The sequence below is a fragment of the Doryrhamphus excisus genome, chromosome 16 (assembly GCF_030265055.1).
Source record: "Doryrhamphus excisus isolate RoL2022-K1 chromosome 16, RoL_Dexc_1.0, whole genome shotgun sequence".
Lineage (NCBI taxonomy): Eukaryota > Metazoa > Chordata > Actinopteri > Syngnathiformes > Syngnathidae > Doryrhamphus > Doryrhamphus excisus.
The window spans coordinates 13,948,233-13,974,924 of NC_080481.1; the positions used below are offsets into that span (position 1 = coordinate 13,948,233).

The 26,692-nt window shown below is 40.3% G+C and overlaps 1 protein-coding gene across 5 annotated transcripts in view; it reads right to left on the reverse strand.

Annotated features, from left to right (window-relative positions):
• scube3 (signal peptide, CUB domain, EGF-like 3) overlaps window positions 1-26,692 on the reverse strand; it is a 98,559-nt gene that overhangs the window by 56,610 nt on the left and 15,257 nt on the right. For 4 of the 5 annotated variants that reach the window (XM_058050617.1, XM_058050618.1, XM_058050616.1 and 1 more), the window contains exons 2-4: window positions 14,737-14,859; window positions 12,165-12,290; window positions 1,923-2,057 (exon numbers count right to left, since the gene is read on the reverse strand). In XM_058050617.1, coding sequence (XP_057906600.1) covers window positions 1,923-2,057; window positions 12,165-12,290; window positions 14,737-14,859 — 384 coding nt within the window. The remainder of the gene's footprint in view (window positions 1-1,922; window positions 2,058-12,164; window positions 12,291-14,736; window positions 14,860-26,692) is intronic. The other variant, XM_058050620.1, reaches the window with a different exon arrangement.

Below are 26,692 nucleotides of genomic sequence, written 5' to 3' on the forward strand. Positions count from 1 at the left end.
TCCTGAGCTAAATGGGTCTCATCTGGAAGCAATAAAGGTAAAATTAATTCAAAATTGAAAGATTAACAGTGAAAAGTGAAGAGGAAACTCGGTGGTGCTCACGATCTTCTGCTGACACCACAAACAGAGTAGTGGTGCTTTGAAACACATGAGCCAGCTTTTTACTCCACTCAAATAACAGTGCGTTTATGAAATGTCAACATTGACATTCACCAGGCCAGACTGATCTCATAAACCACACTTCCAAGATGCACTGTTTCAAAATCCAGTCTAGTTTTGACCATCCGAGTCCAAAAAGACTCACAGCAGTCCGGGTCGAACTGACAGACACGTTCCTATTAGGGATGCTCCCACCGATCGGCCAAATTACATCCATGAAATAAATGACGTGATTGGCATATGCCGATAAATGCCTTTCAACATCAATCACAAAAGCCGATCAACTGTGACTGGTACTATTGCTGCCCGAAGCGATCCAAGCGTGGAGTATAGTGTCTTGCCTTAACTACCATCTTGGGAAATGTCATCCTCTCACTTCCCCTCATAATGCACAGGCGTGCCAAATAAAAGCAATCATGGAACTTAACTGCCAACACATGCTAGAAAAAACTATTTAGCTATGTTAGCATGTTAAAAAGCTTTAACATGCTAAAGGCATTTGAAGTGCCGAAGTATGGTGAGTTTTTGAACGTCTTCAAAACAACGAACCTGTTAATTTTTCGAAGAACGTTGAACTGAAATAAAGAACTTAAAGGTGAACCTGGTTAGATTAGGTCCAGTTATTACCTGACAAAAGATATTTGCACTCCTGCTCCAAAAGCATGTTATCGTCACTGCGCACATTTTACCAGCAGGCGGCACCGTGAGACATGAAGGACTCGACTTTCTTCAAACTGCATTACCCACAAAGCATTGCCACACACTACCTAACTAAGCAGCAATTCTTAAAGGGGACCAGTTAGGCTAATTTTCAGCGCTTTTTATTGAGTTGTGGACTCCTGTAGAGCAGCCACACACAATAACCCACACAGAAAGCTTTCTAGATCTTCCAGATTCTGCACCTCTTTCTGCAGAATTTACTCCACCCCCGGCCCTCCTTGAGGTACACGCACTTTGTTGTGATTGGTCACACTATCAAGCACTCCTGAGGACTTCCAGATACGTAGGTAATTGTGAATAGTAGCATGGATGAAGTAACATACTCATTTGGCTTTCAATCTCAGCTACCTATCCTGAAGAGGATGTCATTAAATTAGTGTGGTTCTTGCTAATTCATCAGTTTTTAAAGACTTGGACTACTATTACAAACATGCACAGGCTGCTCAGTGCAATATGGCCAAGTCAAAAATAGGTTGATAATAATTTTTAATTACACTTATAAAGCAGTTATGAATGTTGTATAAGATCAGCTGTGTGACCTTGGAATGGATTAATTAATTGACATTATTTCCTATTAGAAATAGTGTCTTCAAATCAGTTGTCGACAAGCATCCCGGAACAGACTGTGGTCAACCTTAAAGCTTTCATTGTTATTATCGGGATGTCGTGAACTTCTTTCCAAGATCTACACACCTGGTGGCTCCCTTTCTTCTCCTGATGCCTCCAAAACCAAAGAAAAGTCAATAAGATATATATATAAGGTGTCTTCCCCAGGCATCACCTTTAATTGTTTTGTCTGCTCACAACACCCTGGGCTACCCTCACACTGCCAAACAATAGATTACTTCAATTTGAAGAGCTTGAGAGAAAACACAAAGATTTATGCCCCTGCAGACTTTAGAAACTTACACTAACGTTGTTCACTCTTTAGTTTAAATATGACATCCAAAGTTGATCATGGCAACATTACTTGCGCAGATTGTCTCTCTCTAGTCAATAACAAACTAACAGGAGTTGACGAGTGCATTGTGTACGGATGTAACCTTTGGGTCTTTGGATGCAGGTGTGCTGGTTGTCACTCAGGAGGAATCCTTCTCTGCAGCGACATTCATAACTGCCCATCATGTTGACACAGATCTGCTGGCATCCGCCGTTCCCTTCTGAACACTCGTCTACATCTGCCGAGAGAGACACATACAAGACACAATTAATACCATGACTTCTGGACAGAACAAAAGAGAGACAGACTGCTGCTTTCCAGAGCCTGGAAAACTACTTGTAAACCACAATCATAATAAGCAAGTCTTTGAACAGACAGAATTCTAATAAGAACCAGATGAGTATCTTTGTTAAGAGTCTATATTCACTTAGTGAGACCATAGTTACTGTAGAAAGAGCTGTGCTTTGAGTTAAATGCTAATATCGGTATAATTACAAGCTGTAATGTAATATTTACCACTCACTTACATTAGCGTGTTAGCATTCACTAAACATGAAGTACCTCTGAAGTTAATTAGAATGCCCTACAATTAACTGGTCATAAACATACACTACATGGACAAAGTGAAGGGGAACATTTACAAGACCTAAAAAAGAACCATTCAGATTACTTAATTAAGTTTTGTATTACTACATAATTAAGTTTTGTATTACTCTTAAGTAATTCATATGTTACATACATATGTTGCATAGTTATATATATGTATATTGTATAGTATACTGCAGTGCTAAACAATAGTTATTTCAATTAATTAAATCAAAACCCGGATCACAGGGGGTATGCTGGAGCCTATCCCAGCTACTTCAGGCGAGAGGCGGGGTACACCCTAGACTGGTCGCCAGCCAATCACAGGGCACATATAGACAAACAACCATTCACACTCACATTCATATCTATGGAGAACATCCACACTCCACACAGAGATGCTCGAGCGGAGAATCGAACCATGTGGCCTTATTTATTTATTGGCCTTTTATTTTATGTTGCCACAGCGCCTTGAAAAGTGCCATGGAATGATATGATTGTTTGAACTGAAATGTAAGCCTGTAAGTTTCTCATAGCTTACTTAAAGTAACATGGCTTTGATCACATGTCAATCCCTGATCATGAAATAAACTGCAAAGTTCAACCAATCAGATTGATTTATTCAATCGGTGTTATAGTCAGTCATTGAAATAAAAAATAATAATAACATCCAATGAAACAACGACATCACTCACTGACAACAAACTCGAGATCATGTCTTGATCTTTGTTCAAAGGCCATGCCTTCACTAACAGGTATCTGACATGGCAGCAGAGCGAAAACTGCCAAGTGAAGCAGGCCTAAGCCATAAAAATGCACATGCAGCACAAGCCCCTGGCGAGTGAGAAACCTGATCCACCTGGGCCAGAGTACCTGCTGATGACGAGTGTCTGTCAGCCCCATGGCGTGAGGAATGTAGTAGAAGGAGGAAACAGGCGGGTAGGAGGAGAAGGAGGAGGAGGAGGAGGGAGGGGGGGTTACTTGAAGGGTGCCGTGGCTGCAGGAGGGTGACAGTAACAATGTAAATGCACCTCACGCCATATTGCCTGAGGTTTTGCTCTGCCCATGGGATTAGACAACCACAATTGAGAGTGACTGACTTTATCTTCTGTCCCTCTGTACCGACCCCACTGGAACCCTATCCACCCCACTGCTCAATGCATCAATAATCTGGCTGTGTACACAAGACTTTTTTTTTTTTTTTATTAAACCGTCATGCGAAACTAATTTGCTGTCTATTTGTCCAGTCCGAGAAGGCCTCTAGGTTAAGTTTCCTTTTTGGGGAATTCTCAGCCCAGCAGAGTAAGAAATTAAAATTAACTCTGTCAGAATCACAAATGCACGGACAATAAACCTCAGGGATTTGACAAGTAGGTCAGTGGCAGGTAGCACCCCTGTCCGATTCTAGTCACAATCCTGTCTGCAGCCTCCAAACCACATCTCAGTTTTTGTCAACGGGGAAAGCCTCTCTCGACAGCTAGCACGAAGTGAGAGTTAAATGAGAATTTCGAAGGAGCTACGTTTTCATCAACTTAACCATGCGGGTGCCTTGCTGCTCAGCACACAAAAGTTACAACAACAAAGAGAAGAGCTGCTTGAAACCCATGGCTGCACCTTTGCAGATAAACTACTACCAGGCATGAACAGGGTAAAAAAAAAAAAAAAAGCTCCACAACTGAAAAAAGGGGCGTTTTAATGCATGCACAGTCACAAACAGCCACAAATCCAAGCATTTCAAGGCTACACAAACACAACTGTCCTTAATGCATGCACACCATGCCTGTGAGATATGCAAACAGCTTCAGAGAGCCTCGGGGGAATTCTCTTTCCATACTCTGTGCATCAATGAAGGTTTCATTTCCTGATTTCTTCATTCCTCCAAATGAGGCGTCGCCTGTCAGTAGATCTCTCCTGTTTAAAATAGCTCCCATAATTGCCTGTGTTGTGTGCTGGGCAAGGCTGGCGTCCAAAGCAAATATTTCCAAGCGGAAAGGGTTTCTGGCATGGTGCGCAAGAAGTGCTCATGTTATTTGGTCTTAAAACATTTTTTAAAAATTCTCTTGAGAGGATGGAAAAATGTCTTAATCAAGTTAAAAGGCTGCCTTAATTCTGGAAAATGAGACATATCGCTGCTCTAAGGAGGGTTCAAACAGAGCAAGATTAAGAGATCGGTTCTGTTTGCACAGGCAATGAGTGCTGGTATCTCAGATAGCTTTGACTGGATATACGTACAGTACAACAATTTGAGATTTAGAGCCATCTAAACATGGAGGTCATCTTCCAGAGAAAATCCAGAGACTTCAGAAACTTCATGGGCATTTATTATTTACCAACTTTACAGGGTGAGTGAAAAACAACTGCTGTCTCTCATCAAAGCGGTCTATGTATGCATCCTGCTGCTGGTGTCTGTGTGGCGCAGACAGGACCGTCTCTGTGGTCTAGACAGACCAGAGACAAGGAGGTGAGTGGACGGACACCGGCCTCTTTGGGTATTTCATTTACAGCAGGAAAACACCCTCTAATAAGGCAGCAAATCAGACCCATGTGCAGTGACGGCAACAGGAAAACTGGTGGTTGGGGGGGGGGGGTTTGAAGAGTCGCAGTGCTGCTGGGTCCGACTGCCGCATAGGTTCGTGACCAGGCTTTGATTTAGTTGAGTGTCAGTGAGGGAAAAGGTACATGGCAAGCTCCTATTAAAACAAGATCCTTTCTCATTTTCAACAGGCTTTAAGCAGGGTTTCCTTTTTTTTCCCCCCCATCTGTCGTCCTTCGAGCTCAGTGACACAGCAAATTTCCTCGCCCACTTGACTAAACACCCTCAGCAGCAGGTTTGAACCCGGTCGGAGAGGACAGCCGAGTGCAAACATCCTTCTGGTCTTACAAGTGTCACCTGAGTAAAATGTTGAAAGGGACTATGATGTTTTCATTAGTAAACATGACTGTGAAAAAGGCTAAAAAAGTATGTAATTAAAATCTATGATCTGAGAAATATGTTAATCATGTTAATGTTAGTCACTGGAAAGTTGGATCCTAACCAGGTACACCCTGGATTGCACCAGGACTGACACTACTGAACTGCACGTCCACACATACAATCAGCATATAGTCTTCAGTGAACCTACAAACTTGTATTGGACTGTGGGGGCGCAATACACATATAGGGCTCTAATTTCGTAGACGAGGCGCGGCGCACCTGCCCTGCACCACGCTTGTGCCGTGCCAACGATGTGTAGTCAGTACACTTTGTAATTTTCGTGATTAGCACAGTCTGGCGCAGCGCTGCGCTGCGCACCCACACCTCCATCCCTCCCACTGTCGCAAGTGGCAAAGAGGGAGGATAGAAGCCATGAGAGGGTTTAACACAGCCGAGTGTAATGTTAACCAATTAAATAACGCCTTTCATTGCCTCTCATTTCCTATAAATACGTAGGACTGGACTGCGCATCAGAGGCGCACGTCATGCACCATGTACGCAACCTCGTGGGACATGTCATCTGTTCCTGATAGTTACAGCCATTTATTTAGGGGAGCGTTGTGCGCGACACAGTGTGCACACTGTGCGACCGTCACCCAAATTACCACTGCACAGAGTGCGCTTCGCCTGCGCCAAGAATAGACCAGGTCGGAGCTGGCAATATTGTCACTGCGCCAAGCTGAAAATGTGGACACCTCCCCTGGTGCGTCGCCACCCACTGGACTAAATTACCACTGCATGGGCTGCGCCACCCTGCGCCACCTTGCGCTGCGCCACAAAATTAAAGCCCATAGGATTGTTGTGCAACGTAGATGTACCAACATCCCACATGTTTTTATGATTATACAAATGTCTGAGGTCCACAATTATGTCACGTGGATGTCATTTTAGTATTTGTACTGAATGTCCCGTCCCTGGGTCATTTTATTGAGGCGTGGTAGGGGATCACAAAGACAGAAGTCCCTGTATTATACGGAATTAGCTACAATCATGCTAAATAGTATTTCTGTGAAACTCAAAAACAAATCTGGAAGTATTTTGCAAACACAAGCCCGGGATAGTTTTCTGGGAGGACAGCCTTATGCCGAGGAGACAAGAGGCCCTCAAACAGACGTCTGACGATTCCCAGGCTGTTTCACGTTTACATCCCCAAACTCAATCTCAGGCTTGAGTTTCCTCTAAAGCCTTTTTGCCAGTGGGCTCAGCTGGAATTGTTCATTTCATGGTGGATGGGGATGAAAAACACCAAGAAAAAGAAGGAGACAGTGTTTGTTGATATAGTCCTCAGGAGCTGGCGAGTGCACCGATCTCAAATCCGTCCTTTAACTCATCACTTCAGCTCCTCTCCTCTGAACTGTGGAGAGACTCTTGTCCAAACCCGATCTGTGCATGTCACAACAAAAGCAGATTGACTGCTCACACAGAGACTCAGGGTATTTGCATCTGCAGTCGGGAAGAGAGCAGGAGTTACCTGTGCTTAGCTTTCACAGTCTGTGCTTTCCTGGGTAAAGCCAAATACAATGTCTTTCCCATTGACGTGTGAGAGATTTGCATTTCCATGACAACAATGATACCTTCTTGAAGGTGTGTCTTTAACAAAAGATATGCTAATCTTCAGATGTCATCAGCCAGCAAATCCATGACTGAGACTAGTGGAGAACCAGCATCCTTGTGCATTACATCATATTACAGTGCAGTACTATCATATTCCACTGCACTCTGTAAGGCACTACTAAGTTTCCAAAGAAAATATTCATCAACAGGGAAAGATTTAAACACTAGCATTCAAAGTTCAAGAAACCTTGAGCAGAAGCACATTTTGTGTTAAGTAGCCATAATTTCACCCAGTTAACTCAATTCACTCCCAGCCATTTTTCCCATTTTTCAAAAGGCAAACCCTTCAGTACCGAACATTTTCGATGATTTTGACTAATCTTTCAAGGCACACTGAATATTACATTCTGTGCCTAGAACAAACATAGAACCTACCAAAAGAAAAACTCCTGTCTTTCATCAGACAAAACTGTGCTTAAAACTTAAAACTTTAGAATATAGTTTCAGGAAAATATCAGTTCCTGACTAAAAGAGGGGAAAACCACCTCTTTGTGAAAAGATACTTTTCAAATATGACCCATTTTTTCCCCTTGTAACTGTAGCTGAAATACCTGCTTATATACTAACTATACCACAACATAAACAACAAAAAATGGGTGTTTAACATCAAAATAACAATGTATTGACAAATATAACACCATTAACTATTTACATTTTTCGCATTTGGACCTAAATTGTGTGTGCACACGTGCATGCACGTCTGTGAGTCCAGTCGTGTGCAGAAAAAAAAGCAAAATATGTATAAATACATCTTTGAGTTCAGTTTATAAAAACATATAAATATACATCTTTGGTTTTGAATGAGTTAAGCAAATAAAGACAATGGCAGATAAATGTTAAAAAGGTGCAAAGAATGGCGGCAAATATAAGTGTTTTACATATTTTAAAATGCGATGATATTTATTGTGGCAGGCGACCATAAATAAACACATTTCTGCTACAGTTTGATCATACATTTTATGATCAATGCCAGCATGTGATACCCAATACACTTAAGGAAATTGCAACTGGAACACTCTTTGATGACTCATTTTTCTTATCGGAACCCAATCAATAATGCATCAGTCTGGAAATTCCAGCTTGATTGGCACCCTTGCAAAATGGTGTTTAAGAATGACATGACTTGAAATCAGGGCATAGTCAAGATAGGCATATATAAGATTAACTTCATCTATTTCAAACATATCAAGGGACATTGTCAATGTTACAACACAGTACAATTATCACTTCAAAAAATAAATAATTTAGCAAAAACACCAATCACTTAGCAAGGTTAATCTTCTCAAAGCATCAAAGCTCTAATTACATTGCTTTTGTGTTGTAGATCAGGTTATGACATTGAAGGGGTTCAAGTAAAAGGTCATTTTCCTATAGATTGTAATTGGAATTGAGCTCCAAAGGGAATTGAGCTCTCCTGAATCAATACAAACCAAATGCAAGTCAACAGGAATGAAAGGAGCATTGCCCGCAGTTTGGAGCCCCATGTCAGTGCTTTGATGACAGGGTGCAACATGTCCTGTGACCAATTTGAGAAGCATGGATACAAGTAAACAATGTGGTGACAAAAAACCTATCTTTCACCACATGCTTGTCAAACACTCAAGGGAACGCTCTATTTCAAGCCTACCTTTATTTTATAACACGTGACACGTTAGAAAAATACCTTCAACATCGAGGGAAACTACGTTTCTGATAGCGACAATTGATTTTTAACAAGCAGCAACGATGGCTTCTAAAAAGGTTCCCAGCTCAAATGTTTCGGTCATAAATATGGGGACAGTGGTGCTACAGTGGGGAACGAACAGACTTCCTGCATCTGGTTTTCATTGTATAAGGGATGTGTGTTTTGGATTAAATTGACATTGATTCCTCTGTTTTTCCTAAGACTCTAAAAATCCTTTACAGCTTGGCCATGTGGTGATTAAAACTACCATCCGTCCCTCACCTCCAGCATCAAATAGCCACGATTTCTTATAAAAGACGCAATCAGATGCCATGTTGATTCTCTTCCATGTGAGGTTTCAAAAAAAGGGTACAAAAGCTCACTTTGGGTTAAATTATACAGTAAGTGACATCTCACTCCACATGGACAGAAGCAGCGTGCTGTGATATTGCATCGCTTCCACCTTGCTGCCTTCCTGACATCTTTGGGAGGTTTAAGGCAGACGGCGGAGACCTCAGAAACCACAGCGTCCCTACAAGGCAGCGGTTCTGCTTCACGCTCCGCCGCCTTCTGCCACCGCCCAATGCCATTATGCTGCCAACACATGCAATTACAAGGAGTCATGTGGCACGTGCCGCGGTTGAAGAAAACAATACTACAGAGAGACGCTGGGAAGGAACTGTCCCTGGGCTGACAGTAACCAAGAGCAGTCTGAGAACACTAAAACTGGAAGTTCTGGACAAAACTACCATTTACATGTAACATAAAATAAAACCTTAAATACCTCAGACACTGAACTAAATGTGAGCTTTTGAGCATCAAGAAAATGTCTCATGCTCTGCAGCCTTGGCAACATCTGGTCTTTAAGGGTTCCGAGGGTCTGACCTTGTCTGGGAACCAACCAGAAGCGACTAATCTTTTCAATAGGGCCAAAAAAGATTCTTAAACCTGGAAAAGGAAGTTGGGGCCTTGACGTGGCAACCTATAAGCTATACCTCTTCCTTTGCTCTTATGTTTGCACCGAGGAATGCTCCTGAAGAATTCTCGAGAAGAAGAAATATTGTCATGCTTTTATCTCTCAAGGCAATAGATGGACTTGACAGCTGCATATGCCATTCAGCGTTGAGTTGAAATTTCAATAAATAAACGATGAACTCATCTCGGGCGTGTATGGGTCTTTGAAAGACACAGCAGGAATGATAAGATATGCAAGCAAACCGAACTTAAGCTTGCACAAACTACGTATATAGCAAAAGGACCGATGAATGCGACTCTGTTTGATGCTACCGGCATCCAAGCATTTATTGCAATTACACACCTACATGCAAGTCAGGATCACATCAAATGTTGCTAAATGGCTCGGAAAATAGCCCTACACAGAAGATCTAAGTGGAGCGAGCGAATGAAGGACAGCAATGAGGTTGAATACCGTAGGACTGAAAGAAGCCACAGCAACATCTTGCAGCTGGAGCGGGTTGCAGTTACATCCTTTGGTCTTCAGTCTTCAGTTTATGTTTTCACTATGTGAAAAGTGTCCTTATTTCCCAGCAAGTATGAATTCAAGCATTTGTAGAATGCGGTGCCGATCTAAAATTAGGATAGCCTGGCCCCCGGCAGAGGTCTGAGCTCCACTGAGTGCCATTTTAGCTTAGTACCGAAAGAAAGACGCAGGTGCTTTTAATTAAAGGCTACATTGCTACACTGACAAATAGTGGATTCATGTGAAGGTGACGCCACATATAAAAGCTCACTCATAATGAATAAAGGCTGAGTGCTGAAAGCTTTGCATGAATGTAAGATCCAGGTATACTGGTAGGAAATTAAAAGGTAGAAGGATCCAAACAGGTTTGCGGCCTAGTTTTAGAATTATTCATACGTTTAAAAAAACATTCTTAGTGTGGCTTAATTCACACTAGTGAAATATTAAACCATGGGAAAGTACAGTCACCCGACGACTCACTAAGAGCTCCAAGCTCAGGGTCAAGCCCTAATAAATTCACTGTTTTTTGTGAGACTTATAAAAAAAAAAGAAGAAAACAAACCAGGAGACACATGCTTTGTCAAATGCATGAGGAAACAGCTAATATCAAATGCAAAGAGTCAAATAACAGCTCCATCGGCCCCTGTGGTCCTCTTGTTACGCCATTTGATGTTATGGTGTTTTGTGGATACCAAAGCGTTCCCATAAATTAAAAATGTCATTTTGGTCCGTAAACACTAGACTTGCTCTGTGTGGAGTTTGCATGTTGTAAGGCATGTACTGTGGATGATTATGCACTGTTGTGTACAATGTCTCTTTGATATCTATATGCAGTAAGGATAACATCCCTTATTATTTTACTTTTGCTTGAGCTGTCGAATGATTAAAAGTTTTGACCAGATTAATCACAGCTTTCATATTAATTAATCATGATTACTCACAACCTGTTCATCCTGTATCATGATTAATCGTGATTAATCACAGTCCGTGGCATGAAGCTGTGATTAATCACGATTAATCATGGTGCGCGATAACAGCTTCATGACACAGGCTGTGATTAATCACAGTTTTCTTTTATTGGTCATGATTAATCGTCATTTCCAACTATGACTAAAATATGACCATTTGTACTGTTATTGAAAAAAAGATAGAAGACAGGGCGGGATCATATATATTTGTATGTATTAATAGCGCAAAATTAACTGAAAATTTATATCAAGCTAAAAGCGCACGTCTGAAAATCTATTAACCGAACATATATATACATACAGGTATACATACATATACACATACATATATATACACATATATACATATACATACATATCCATATATATATATATATATATATATATACATTTACATATATATACACAAATAACCAAACACTAGTTTCTTTAACAGTAGCAGAACATTTGAATCACTCTTTAACCATGTTATTATGGGCAATGAGGGGTTGCATTCAAAGACTCCACGTAACTTACAGTAAGTTGAATTCACATGCTTTGAGTTTAGTCTCTGGGATTTCCGAGCATACTTAAATGGAACAAATTGTACTTCCGCCTAAAGCAAGGGTGTCAAACTCAATCGCACAAGGGTCCAAAACTCACCGCCTGAAATTTTCACCACTTGTATATTTCTTCATATTGAAAGTATTAAAAACCTTAAAACCTTCTGGTCCTTTTAACCAACATAATTGGCGAAGCAGGACCAACGGAATCGGTGCTGTTAGCGGGAAGCAGGAAATCAAAGGAAACACAGCTGAAATAGGTGCAGATTCTGGAAACTCTAGAAAGCTTTTGGTGCGAGTTTTCATGTGTAGCTACGCTATTGAGTCCACAACTCAATGCAAAGGGATGAAAATGAGCAGAATAGGTCCCCTTTAAAGAGTTACAACATGAGTGATAAAAACCAATAACAAGTGATAACGACTATTGCATAACAATAATATAATAAGATTCTTCTTACATAATGATAAAAGCCACAAGTCACCCTCACGCACATACACACACGCAAGTCACACACTCACCTAGACAATTGTGCCCATCATGTGCCAAGCGGAAGCCATCATAGCATGTGCACCTGTAATTTCCCGGGATGTTGATGCACTCATGGACACAGCCGCCGTTGTATTCAGTTGCACACTCGTCAACATCTGCAAAAGGTAGATAGAATAATGTGAAACCATGTTTTGGTTCGTAACTTTGTTTTTGTGTATAAATTGCTGCGTGTCTTGCAATAGAACATTTCTGATTCGTCGTATTCTATGACATAAAAGTGAACAAAATATATGAGCGATATAGACCTAAACTCATATCCCCATATATTTAGTTTGGATATCCATATATGACATATTATATCCCCATATTTTTTCCACAAAGTAACTTTAGACAAACGTCAAAGTGGAATATGTGCGCAAAAAATAAAATGTAAAAGATCTTATAGAACATTGAAATAAAATTGTATCTTTAAATAAATATAGAAAAAGTTAAATATAATTCCCCAAAAAGTTCCCTTTTAATAACCGTTAACACCACACAGTGGAAATTTCACAGAAGAAATGTGACAAAAAAAAAAAAAAACTGAGATGAATCTGACATTTGTGGAAAGATCGCACACTGGTTTGACAGGCAATGAGTGAGAATGTCTGTTATGGTTATGATGATGGTTGGAGGGCCCCGCTGAGGAGTCCGGGACATGATGGATTGCGAACACTGCGCACATCCACTCAGCACTTGCTGGCCCATTTAGGCCCTATGATCCTGGTCGTTCTGCTTCTCTTTGAGGCTGCCGCACTCACGGCTTAATTGGATCTGACAGCGGATGGATGTGACGGAGACAAAGAAACACTTCTTCAAACACATCACCGCCATTTGCGAAGCTCAGCACAAAATCACCCATCACATTCCCACCCCTCTTTTAACCTGGAACTCACAACCTCTATCTGCCTTGCTTGGTATTCACAATTTGTCAGCCCTCCCAAGTCGCAAAGGAAGATGAGAAATCATAAAAAAAACATGTGGTCAGTAAAATAAAAGGAATGAATGTTTTGAATTAACCAAAACAACACTATGTCCATGGTTAAGAGTGGTGGTGATAGCATCATACTTTAGGGATGTTCCTATTTATTCCAAAGGGACGGTGGCTTTTGTCAAGGGAATTGTAATCATCTTTCTTTACGACAATAAATCAAAACATACATTCACCTGGAAAGAAGCGGAATGAAGATTAGCTGCGGCAAGAAAAAGTATATGTGTGTGAATGAAAGGGACCCAAGTGGAAGAGTGAGGTTACAGGGAGAAGAGATAATGAAGGTGGAGAATTTTAAGTACTTGGGGTCAACAGTTCAGAACAATGGAGATTGTGAGAAGGAGGTGAAGAAGTGTGTGCAGGCAGGTTGGAACGAGTGGAGAAGAAGAAGAGTTTCAGCTAAAATTAAAGTAAAGGTATACAAAACTGTGGTGAGACCAGCCATGTTGTTTGGTCTAGAGACAGTGCCACTGAGGAAAAGACAGGAAGCAGAACTGGTAGGTAGCAGAGATCAGGATGCTGAGGTTCTCATTGGGAGTGACCAGGATGGATAGGATCAGAAATGAGTACATCAGAGGGACATTACATGTTAGAGACCTGACTGAGATGGTTGGACATGTCCAGAGGAGAGATTGAATATATTGGCAGAATGCTGCGTTTAGAGCTACCAGGTAGGAGGCGTAGAGGAAGACCAAAGTGGAGGTTTGAAGGAGGACATGAGGGTAGTTGGTGTGAGAGAGACAGATGCAGAAGACAGGGTTGAATCGGTTTGCTGTGGCGACCCTTGAAGGGAAAAACCAAAAGGCAACAAAGAAGCTACATTAACTTCACCACAAGATGACATTTTTGGAATTGTCCACTTCGAGCCCAAAACCTGGCTCGGGTTAAAAATATTTTATTTTACTTGGTATGCTGTTCGTCGACTCTTACAACAAATATCTTAATCAAAACTTGTGCATTGCAAGAACATCAACATTTACAAACAGTCAGCGAATTCCAACTCTGTGATTGACGAGGGCTGAACTTGGCACATATTTGACCAAAGATTCACAAATCAGACTTTAATGGCCAACAGGCAGTCGGCCATGGAAAACAGCCAGTCAATAACAAGAACAAGACATTATGACCAGGCCTTTTATAAGACAAACACAAGTCGAGGGGTATACTGGTCCAGAGGTTCGTGTCCGAAAGTCTTCCTCACCTCTGCTGGAAATATCCTTGACTGTGCTTCTGACGTCTTAATTGTCTCCAACATGTGTAGAGAAGTTACTGCTTCATTTCATCTGGTCACAAAGGAGTACCCTGCACCTGGCTTTCCTCTTCCTCCGTCCACTTCTCACTCCCTCGCTTCTCATTGCTCTCACAGTTAATGAGGAACGCTGAGTGAGGCAGAAGCTTTTATCAAACCAATCTTAGGGGCCCTAAGTGTATGCGCTCCGACATAAAAAGGCAAATCAACATAAGATGTGTCTTTCACTGCAATCGTTCTCTCCATGTTTCCCATTGGAAGCCGAGAACTTTGCGCCTCGAACCACACATAAATATGAGCAAATTAATTCAGAAGCTTTTACCTTCACAATGTTTACCATCCCCTTTATAGCCCGACTTGCAGATACACTTGTAGGATTTGAGCGTGTTCTGGCAGATGGCGTCGATACTGCAGTTGTCAAGCGCCTCTGCACACTCGTCCACATCTACAAAGAACAAAAAGACGTTGTTAAGTGTAAGATAGAAGATCTTTTCAGAATAAACACTAAAAAAACACACAGTACAAATTGTTAAACAATAATAATATACAATAATAATATCAATATACAGAGCATACTACTGAAAATATGTGGACTTTCCTTGGAAAGGAAGCTAAAAAAAAAAGTATTTAAAATATGGGAATGTGCAGGAGGGTTGACATGTATGGCCCAGAGAGAAGCCAACCATTTAGGTTGCACCTTCATGCATGACTTCAGACTGGAGCGACCATGCAGTCATTGGCTGTGTTACATGGCAGTCATGACAGCCAGTGATTGGTTCATTATGTAACCCTCTTACCATTACTCAGTGGAAGTACACCCATTACACCCACACCCACAGCAGCAGGTATTTCCCATAGCACACATCAACATACATTTTGCATGTTTTTTTTTTTCTGGCCAAGCATTGATAGGGATTATTTAGCTGTCAAATATCCATCCATATGTTTTCTATGCCGCTTATCCTCACTTGGTGTAGTGGGGGTATACTGGAGCCTATTCAAGCTGATTTGGGGTGAGAGGCAGGGTACAAGCTGGACTGGTCTCCACTCAATTACAGGCGACATACATCCAAACAATCATTCACACTTTCGGCTGCAAAAGGTTTATTTTCATCTGTGTTAATTGGGTTGACTCCCTTGTTTACAGTGGGTGGACTCGACTGTGTTAAATTAATTACCACATCATAGAATTCAATGTTAATAAATGGAATAGTTTCATAGTTATAGCATATAAAACCCGTTTTAGACTTTTAACATTATTAGAGCTTTGTAAACATGAAATAACATCCCTATAGTCACTATTAGACACCAATTATTCATTGTTTACACCACATTGCAACCGGAAACGGCCACTAGTTAGCAATGTAGCAAGCTAGCAAGCACACCAGTTAGCCTCAAATTTATTTCTTCTAAAGTTAAGAAGTCAAAATCTTACGACCTCCACATGCGATGGAAAAACCTTTTTTCCCTTGATCATGCCATGGCTGACTTTATGACGTCATGCAGTATTAAGGTAATGTAAGGTAAGGTAACGCCATTTTGGACTTATAGTTTGTGTAATGATCTAACGTGGTGTGTTTTTTGTTTTGGATTTTTGTTGTTTCTGGGATTAAATACTTAATTTTCTTTGAACTACCAGTGTGCTACTTTTCCGTGCCCGGTATTTTCTTTTTCCACTTTTGTTATGTCCGATCTTACCCTTGACACTTTCAGGATGTAACATGCAGTCTGAAGGAGAACAATGTGACTAGCTAGCTAGTTGAAGTTAACCTCTAAAACCAAGGTTTTATTCCATGGTGTGTTGTACAACAACATTCCAGGATACAATTAGAAGTGCAGGAACACACAACACTGATTTTAAACTAGTTTCAAACCTTTTTTGAAGCATCATGGTATCCTGACTGTAAATTAATATGACGAAAAATGTCCTATTATGTTGACTCTGGTAAAATAATTAGTCCTTTTCATCAGATGCGCACATTTTATCAACTGTAAATTTGGTTAGCATGGAGGCATTAGCCACTTAAACAAGTCTGAACTGTGAAACTTTGATTGGTACCTCGCTTGACTCAATCAAAATGGTTTCCTCCTGTCTGCTGTGGGTCAATAGCTAACTATGTGATGTATGTATTGGCTGGTTACTGTACAACCAACCATGATGATGACTGACACATTGATTAACCAATGAAACAGGTTGATGGGTGGGATTTAGTTATGAAAGCAGGGAAATGGGGAAAACATTAACTGATGTGGACACAGCATTAGCATTTTGTTTGTGTTGACAAAACTGTCCTGACAAAAACATGTCAGGAAGCCGTGAGTAGTTGGGAGAAAAATTCAGCTTGTTAGTTTCCAAAACAGCCCGACAACATGCCTCTACTCTAAATAGTTAAGGCCAGCTTTACATTTACTTTGGCTATTAACTTTTTATGCTAATGCTAAGGGGTTTAGCTACATCCTTCCATGTGTTTGACTTTTATAGTTTTTTCATATTATCCTAAAATTCCCACAAAATAAATGCCAACCAAAACCTCCAAAAAATAATCAAAAAACAGCTGCTAATGTCAAATATTATCTGTGATCATTCATGAGTTGGTATCGCGCTCAATTCAATGAGCCAGCAATTAACATGTGTGGACATTTAGCATCCACGCTAAAATGCATTTAGGTGTTTTTTTTTTTTAACTCCAGACCAAAGGCCACACAATCCCTTGAGCCAACACAAATACACCTACTAAAATAAAGTCGTTAAGTTTTAAAGGTACATTAACAGTGTGTACTTTTAACACAGGAGCAGGACTTCAAAGAACAACCGGAATCACTGATACGAGCATTAATTTAATTGTTGAAGTGTTTGGTTGCTACAGTCGGACTAATTACGTCGAGAATGTGAAAAGATAAGCATGGAAATGGATTCAAGCAGATGCACGGTCAGGTCTGCGGAGCCCCTAATCCCGCCAAATCCTAGCTAACTAGCCCAGGTGTTTAGGATTACCCTCCGCACACAGGGGAAGGGCAGCTTAATAAGGTTTACATAGCTTCCAATATCCACTCTTATCACAAGCCCTCTGCAGGAGCCAGCTGATCCCACTGGGAAATGACCTGAACCTAAACCCTTGAGCTTAGCATATTGCCTATATCGAGCTATTCCTGGAGGACACGAGGAGATGTGCTGCAGAGTGACAATGCAGAAAGGTAACAAAATCGGAATCTAAAACTCAAGCGGTTCCACTATGCTTGCTGTGGTTACACTTTTCATAGGAAATGTATTTCACTCTTGTGCGATCGTAAAACCGGCGTCCGTACACATACCACTACATTTTACCGCAGGCTAAAACGATTTATTTCACCATAGATTAATCAGCAGATTGAATGATTGACTGCATTGTCGGAAACATAACAATGTATTTAAGTAAGGGGATGTGTTCCTTGTCCAGCTTGATATTTTATTGTCTGAAAAGTATTTTAGTTTCAGGGCTAAATGGAATTCAGTAAACAGTCTCGGCCATAAAGGTTCCATTCCTGCCAAGTTTCCATCAGGCCATTTAGCAATGCAGAAGCTCCCCAGTTGCAGTATTGATTTATATTATGTGAAAACAATAAGACGTGTCCTGAGGAGTATAGCCTTGCGCTTTAATAATATGGCTTGCCAAAAAAAGGAGCGTGTTTTTAATATGAAAGTCATTAATTCCAGTAATAGTCATAATAATAATATTATAGTTGTATAATATCTTCATTACTTGTTAACCTGGAGACATTATCAAGCCAAATAAAATCTTATCTAAGTCATAAAAATGCCCAGAAATGTTTTCATCAAGTATCAACATGACAGTAACTCCCAAAAATCCCGCTTATCGTCTTGTTTTTAATGTTCCTCATGGTGGGAACGCCAATCGACTTTATCTCGCCAGTTTGCTGACACACACGCACACTCTTTGGCGCGTACTCGCATTTTTCCAACAGTTCTCACCAAAAGTTCCATGTAAAGTAACAGCTTCCTGGCATAGTTGGGGCTTTATACAAATAAAGCAGACGGTACTTGGTGAAACCCCCTTAAACCGGTTAAGTGCGTAACTATGTGCAAGTCAAACCCTAATCAATAGCAACTGGAAAATCTGTATTACAGCTGTATCATTTTAATAACCGTCACCAAAGGAAATGCCAACCGCAAGCCAAAACACTAAACATTTTTTACAGTGACATGAAAATTACCCAAATGATCAGTTTTGGGAAGCCAAGCAAACATATAACAACCCTGTTGCCTTTGGTGTGAGCTGCACAAATGGAAATAAACACAGTAATACCAGCCACACGAACTTCGATCATAAGTCTGACAAGTTATTGTTTGCAAGAATGCGCCCATGAATGAAAGAATTTCATTGGACAACAAAAAGTTGCATATGCTCCAAATTGCTTTGGCAAGGAAATAAACATGTCACAGTCAATACATCCCCTGGTGCAGACTGAGACAAAAATGCTGCATGTTCAGTAATGCCGCCCTGGTAATTGACTCATGCCGGAGATTAAAAGATTGTGTTTTCCCAGTGAGTTTCTTTCATTCTTTTGTGTTGAGGAATCACAGTTGTTGGGCACAAGTTAGGCCAGCGGAGGATGAAACCAATGCACTGGGACAAGGATGAATAAACAAAGTCAAAACAAAAAAAATTCCAAAGAAGAAAAGGAGGTTGGGGGAAAACCCAATCACTTTCAGTTAAAATGTTTTCTACCAGACGATGTATTATTTTCCATAACTCGCACATTTAACAGATTAGTCTGAGGGAAATAAGTGCCCATAAGTGACAAAGCGATTCAAACCAATTTTCTGTCTTATAATTTCATAAAAACATGCACCAAATTCCATGACAATGACAAGGTTTACATTGTAGAATGTACAGAGGACAGTGTAGTAAATATACACATAAACTTTGCTAGAGAAGCGTTATAACCCTGTGGTCGGGTCCGCCATCGCTGTTTTGGTTTGGTTTTGACACCAAACACAAACATGTCCTTCGAGTACCATTTTCGTTGTTTACACACAAACATTGAAACTGCCCAAAACGTTCACTTGGAGACACGTTCTTAGATGTTTGTTATTTAATCCATTGTAGTTAAAGTTGCTGTCCCTCTTTGGCTCCAAACTACACACTTTTGGTTTAAAATAATAAACAAAATCATTTTTTAAAGTAATGGTAATCATGGTTTGGTATGCTCATCGATTTCTAATATACAAAGTACACGTTTGCATGTACATACAGAAAAGCGACCAATGTGGAGTCATTGTGTGATTAAACTAGTCTATATATTCAATAATTAGTGTCATTAGCTGACAACAAAGCGAAAGATATGCATTTATTAGTCCCACAAAGGGAAATTTGGTGAGACCTTTGAGTGCAGTGGACTTACGCAAAGACCCAAGACTGTGTTTTAATATTACTGTGTTGTCACCACAAGCTGCCTGCTATGAATCGGCCATGGAGGTGAGACCTTGTCAAATGTGCTTTTCCTCCCTGATTCATAAGAAGGGCCTGGGATAAGCGGTGTATTTAGCAAAGCGAACGGATCGGGAGTGTTAGCAGGAAAAGGACACGGAAGGGAGAGCGCAAGTGTGTGGGAGAACTGTAGCGCTGTAGGTGTGCAGTTCAAACATGGGGTAATGTTTACTTTGAGTGTTGAGACCCTTGCTGTTTGCTTTGCCCCGAAACCTTGCCCACCCCACACCCCCACCCACACACCCCCTCCCTATAGCCATCACCTTTTTCCTTCACATGCAGAAATAGGCTTAAAATAGCTTTACTGATGTGACTTGACAAAATAAGTACCAGCTGACAGATTCGGTGAAGTATTTGGACACATTTAAGAAGACCATTCTCTTTAAAAAAAAAAAAAAATGGCACTTGGCTTCATTTTCATGAGCTTCTTGCAGCAAGGGAGAAAGGGTGCTGAGTTCAACTCCAAACAAGGTGTTCTCAGGATCGCACGTTCTTGTTTCATGTAATTACCCGAGGAGCAAGTATCATAATTATCCACCTTAGCACCACACTTACGCTATACTTAGGCTCGTGGTTGAGCAAGATGGAGTTTCACGTCAAAATAATGACTTTAGTAGACTGGGAATAGCTATACTGAGCTATAAACTTATTTTGAATGATTATGACGCTGCTGCTGCTGTCAATTCTTAACCTGGGCCCCCAACGCATAACCGGGACGAAATGAAGGGCAGCCAGTATAACAACTAAGCCAAACCAAACATGCGCCAAATGTGGCCCGCAGGACACTAGTTTGAGGCCCCCGCTTTGATATGAAAGTTTAATGTTAGTACGGCCCACACAAGTTTGATATGGATGCTGTATGGTATCATGTACCCAGAAAAAATTATTACGTTTGATTAATGTTCATGTTAAAGGTTAAATAACTGTTAATAGTTATCCTCCGTATCTGTGTGGAAGTGGTAAGTTTTTGGCTATTTAAGTTTAAAGGAAATAACTTGAAGGCTACCGTTGAGGTCGCTAGCTCTCTAGTTTGCGAGTTAGCATGTGTCTCAAGACCCTGCAGTTGCGCAATATGTTGTAAATAAAAAGAGTATAAATGTGACTATAGTCGTGTTTTGTCATGTCTACAGGGCTCTAATAATGCTTTGTTAATTTTAATCTGAAAAAAAAACTATATGTGGTTTCTTAAGTTTTTATTATTTGCCATTTTATTATTATTATTATATTTATTCATATATTACTGATTGATTTTCTTTATTCTTGATTTGTTTATTTATTTGTCATCTTATTTTGTGTAGAAAAATAAAAAGTAAGATATTTGAGAACAGTGGAATGTTTTATCAGAGCTTTTCTTGTAGAAAATTGGAACCAAAGCAAAGTTTTTTAATTTTTTTTATTTTTAATAAATGCGTTTTTTGGGGTTTTTTTTTGTAAAACCTGATGCGGCCCAGTCTCACCCAGACCCGAGCTCCAGTGGCCCCCAGGTAAATTGACTTTGAGACCCCTGCTGTAGGGGGTACGTGATTAAAAATTAAAAACGGCTTGAATACATTGAGATTTACATAATGCCCTCGAATGCCTCGTAAACAGCCACAGCTGGTACTACAGTACAGAAGAAAGGTGACAGCAACAGAAGTTGTTCATTGTTTTGTGTGTATTGGAGGAACAAATAAGTAAGTTTAATGACAACACTGCATTAAAAGTGTTTAATATTGTGTGCTAAATGAGAGCTGGTCTTACAGAATGTGGTGCTGTCATTAGTATGTTTTCAGAGCTTTGGGTTTGTAGCGCTGACATGAAAAGATGGACAAATATTCCCAATCGCACCTCAATACAATTTAGAGCAGCGTTTTTCTAAGGAGCCACATGAGGCACAGAAAATACAGTGGAGGAGCTAACAAGGTAAATAGTACACAAATGGCGGGAATTTGGTAATGGTATGCACAGGATAATCAAGCAAAATGTGGTCTGCGGGCCGTACTTTTCCCAAGTTTGATTTAAATGATCCCCATTCAAGCACTTCTGTTCACCAAAGAATATTTGCTTCATCTCTTTAGTATTTTCATATTCAAACAGAATGCCTGTATTTAATAACAAATGAGCATACTGACTGTAGATGTGCTTTGTAAATAAAGTTTGATTTTAATTTAACACAAATAGCTCACCTCTACTTTCTTTTTGTCAAAGTATCTTTAATACTGCTGCAAGTTGGGTACACCTGTGCTTTCATAACACAAGTTCTGAATTTATACCGTTTATAGGCCTACGGGACAAATATTTATTTTGTTAACTGTGTTATTTGGAACAAAAAAATATATACATAATTGAACAATGAATTTCCTTGAACTTACACAGTAAATCACTGCACATTCACTATTCTGCATTAATTAAAAATTAACAGATTTTTAATTTAAAAAAAAATGTTTTCACAGTTTGTTCACCAGTCCTTGAACGAATCATAGTTTTTGTGAGATGTAAAACATTTATATATTAGGGTGATTAAAATAATTAATTGCGATTAATCATTTTAATAATCACAATTAATTAATCGCAATTAATCTCAGAAATGAACTTTTATGTGTAACAAGTAAGGATGCGAATCTAGATACACGAGTTAAGATATGATTAAAATATATTGGAAAAACAACAATTCGATACATTGTACAATTGACGACGTAGACCATATAAAGAAAATAACTGTATAAAAGTGTCATTCTTACAGTATATGTGTATATGGGAAACATTCAGAAGCGATGAAACACACACAAATATTTAAAATGAAATAATGTGTAAATAATTACATCATGTTTTTGTAAAGGGATACAAATTTTTGGAATGCGAGCGGCGACTTGTTCAATGGTTATTAACGCATTAACTTTGACAGCCCTCAAAAATACATACAAATCCAGACTGAATACAAGTTAATGTAGCATAAGCCGTTACTAGAATTACAGCAGACAAGCAGTGTGGATTATGTTGACGCATCTTGGAGAAATGCCTAAACAGCTCGTCGGACTACGTCACAGAAGATTCATCTGTTACATTGATCATCGTTTTAATTCACGAGTGGCGACTTTTCCATACATTTTAGAAAGTAAAGTGCATTAAACATTACTGAATCTTCTTTCGATTTCACAAACTAGCCCTGAGGCTTACACTACTTCCATCATTAACATCAGCATCGAAACAGCCACAACATCACAGTGTCCGCTCTCATTGCGATGGCTGTGTCTTCCAGCACGCAAAAGTCGTGTGCTCAAGTCATCAGGTAAAACATCCAAACAGCAAATGAGCATCTTGTTGAGTCTTTATAGCGAAACTGAGAGCTAAGTATCCACTCTTTGGTCTGAACGCACAGAAAAGGGAAAGTACTATATGTTCATGTTTCACATCACTATTATGAATAATGGGCAAAATTTTATAAAAAGTGCTGTTTTCCTTTGAAAGGGTCCTATTATGCTCATTTCCGGCCCTTTGTATTGAGATGTGGACTCCTATAGAGCAGCTACACACAATAACCGTCACAGAAAGCTTTCTAGGTCTTCCCGAATCTGCACCTATTCCAGCTGTATTTCCTTGGAAATCACTTAGCTACTACAATGTGTTGCTCGAAAAACCCCCAAAAAGTGTGATTTGATGCACAGGAAGCAAGCCCAAAGTAAGGAAGCGCACAGGAACTACTGTGTACTTGACTTTTCCTTGTGAAAAGAGTCTAGATTTTTAAGTTGTGCGGGCAAACAGATCTGTGAAACCTGCCCAAAAAATGGCTTTGAGTAAATGCAAACGTCAACACCAACACAAAATTTAGCATCGTGCAACCCCCCCGTCCCCCCTGAACCCTCCTACAGTCTCAATTCCCTTGATCTAATGAAGGGCCACACTGTTGGCTGTCCACAAGCCTTGTGAATAAAAATATCAACTGCTTCCATTCGGGATATTTACACTCATCCTTCACACTCTAAATGTTTGGGAATCACGACCACTGACTGATGCTTTGCGTTGAAAAAAAACTGTGATCACAACATCAAACACCTCGGCCCTCCCTGCTTATGTCCACCAAACATGAAGAGAAAATAAAGAAGAACATGCCAGCTCCTCTTTAAGAGGGCATGTTAACCTGCCAAAAAACACTACTGTATTTTCTGCAGCATAAGGCGCACCGGATTGTGAGGCGCAGTCTCAATTGCGGGATTTATTTCTGTACTTAGTACATAAGGCGCAGTGTACGCATTACATAATGGTCTCTGATTGGTTTATCATGTATTTTCTGCAGCATAAGGCGCACCGGATTGTGAGGCGCAGTCTCAATTGCGGGGTTTATTTCTGTACTTAGTACATAAGGCGCACTGTACGCATTACATAATGGTCTCTGATTGGTTTATCACTGCCAGCATATGTATTTTATCCCTGTGTCAGAACGCTTACCAAAGTAACACAACAACATTTATCAGATTTTTCCGATTTCGGAACTTAGTGCACACCTAAGGCGCACCGGATTATAAAGCGCAGTCTCAATTGCGGGGTTTATTTCTGTATTTAGTACATAAGGCGCACTGTACGCATTACATAATGGTCTCTGATTGGTTCATCATGTATTTTCTGCAGCATAAGGCGCACCGGATTGAGGCGCAGTCTCAATTGCGGGGTTTATTTCTGTACTTAGTACATAAGGCGCACTGTACGCATTACATAATGGTCTCTGATTGGTTCATCACTGCCAGCATATGTATTTTATCTTGTATCAGAACGCTTACCGAAGTAACACAACAACATTTATCAGATTTTTCAGATTTCGGAATCTCAGTGCACACCTAAGGCGCACCGGATTATAAGGCGCAGTCTGAATTGCAAGGTTTATTTCTGTACTTAGTACATAAGGCGCACTGTACGCATTACATAATGGTCTCTGATTGGTTCATCATGTATTTTCTGCAGCATAAGGCGCACCGGATTGAGGCGCAGTCTCATTTGCGGGGTTTATTTCTGTACTTAGTACATAAGGCGCAGTGTACGCATTACATAATGGTCTCTGATTGGTTCATCACTGCAAGCAATGTATTTTATCCCTGTGTCAGAACGCTTACCGAAGTAACACAACAACATTTATCAGATTTTTCAGATTTCGGAACTCAGTGCACACCTAAGGCGCACCGGATTATAAGGCACCTCATCAATTCTCTGAAGCTGTTTTTCTGCAGCATAAGGCGCACCGGATTATGAGGTGCAGTTTGAATTGCGGGGTTTATTTCTGTACTTAGTACATAAGGCGCACTGTACGCATTACATAATGGTCTCTGATTGGTTCATCACTGCCAGCATATGTATTTTATCCCTGTGTCAGCGAGAAATAGTCTGATAATCCATCAAACGGAACACAACAACATTTATCAGATTTTTCAGATTTCGGAACTCAGTGCACACCTAAGGCGCACCGGATTATAAGGCGCCTCATCAATTCTCTGAAGCTGTTTTTCTGCAGCATAAGGCGCACCAGATTGTGAGGCGCAGTCTCAATTGCAGGGTTTATTTCTGTACTTAGTACATAAGGCGCACTGTACACATTACATAATTTAGATATGCACACCTAAGGCGCACCGGATTATAAGGCGCCTCATCAATTCTCTGAAGCTGTGCTTGTACATTGTTCATACCCAACACTCCAATTAACTTATGACTGGCATAAAACAAATATAAGACGACCAGATTTCAACAGTTGTGTTGTTTTTTTTTTACTAAGCAACTAGCAAAAAACTGAAAATGACTCCAGAACTCATCCTTTAGAGAGATAATGCAACTCTCTAGGCTATTCTGACAGTGTCAACAAAATTACACCATTTTGTAGCAAATAATGACTGATTGCATCAGTCTAGAACACTGAACGGTATCGTCAGTGATCACCATAACGGCTCTAACGGCTTCTTAACATAACACAATCTTCGTCAGGCAAGTTTGCCGAGGTTGATCCAGGCTGCGCAACGAATGGTCACTCTTTGGAAGACTTTACATTGTGATCCAACCTCATTTGGTTCATAGTTCATGTTCCATCATCTGGCCTTGCACGGTTCCCTTTGGTCCTCTGATTGCCATTTTCTTCTTGCACGTGTTGATGTCGTTTTCCAAAAGATTTACTTCAGGAAAGAAGATGTGGACAACCTGCAGCGTGGCGCCTGTGGTAATTGCCTACAGGTCAGTTTGCGACCAACAGCCCAAGGCAGCATGGTGTCTATCTGAAAGACTGTACACTGTTTGATGTTTTGTGACCTCCTGGTGCTGCTCCAGATGCACATGCTGCCAATTGCCCCAGACTGACCGTTGACTGAATAAAGACTAAGGGTGGAATGTTACACCATAATCATAGTCCTGTATGTTACCAAGGTTTTAAGGTCAAGGTTCAGTTCATTTTCGATACAATTAGGGAGTAAAATGTAAAACATAGAACTTTGCCAAAAGACAGACAGAATACTTTATTAATCCCTTTGGGATTCCCTCAGGGAAATTGGCATCTCCAATGCTCTACGTGTAGCACTGTTTAAAGTCAATAAATAATAGCAATAAAAGTTAATATTAATTAATTCATTAATTTTCTTCCGCTTATCCTCACGAGGGTGGCAGGTGGTGCTGGAGCCTATCCCACCAGTCTTCGGGCGAGAGGCGGGATACACCCTGGACTGGTCGCCAGCCAATCACAGGGCACATATAGACAAACAACCATTCACACTCACATTCATACCTATGGACAATTTGGAGTCGCCAATTAACCTAGCATGTTTTTGGAATGTGGGAAGAAAC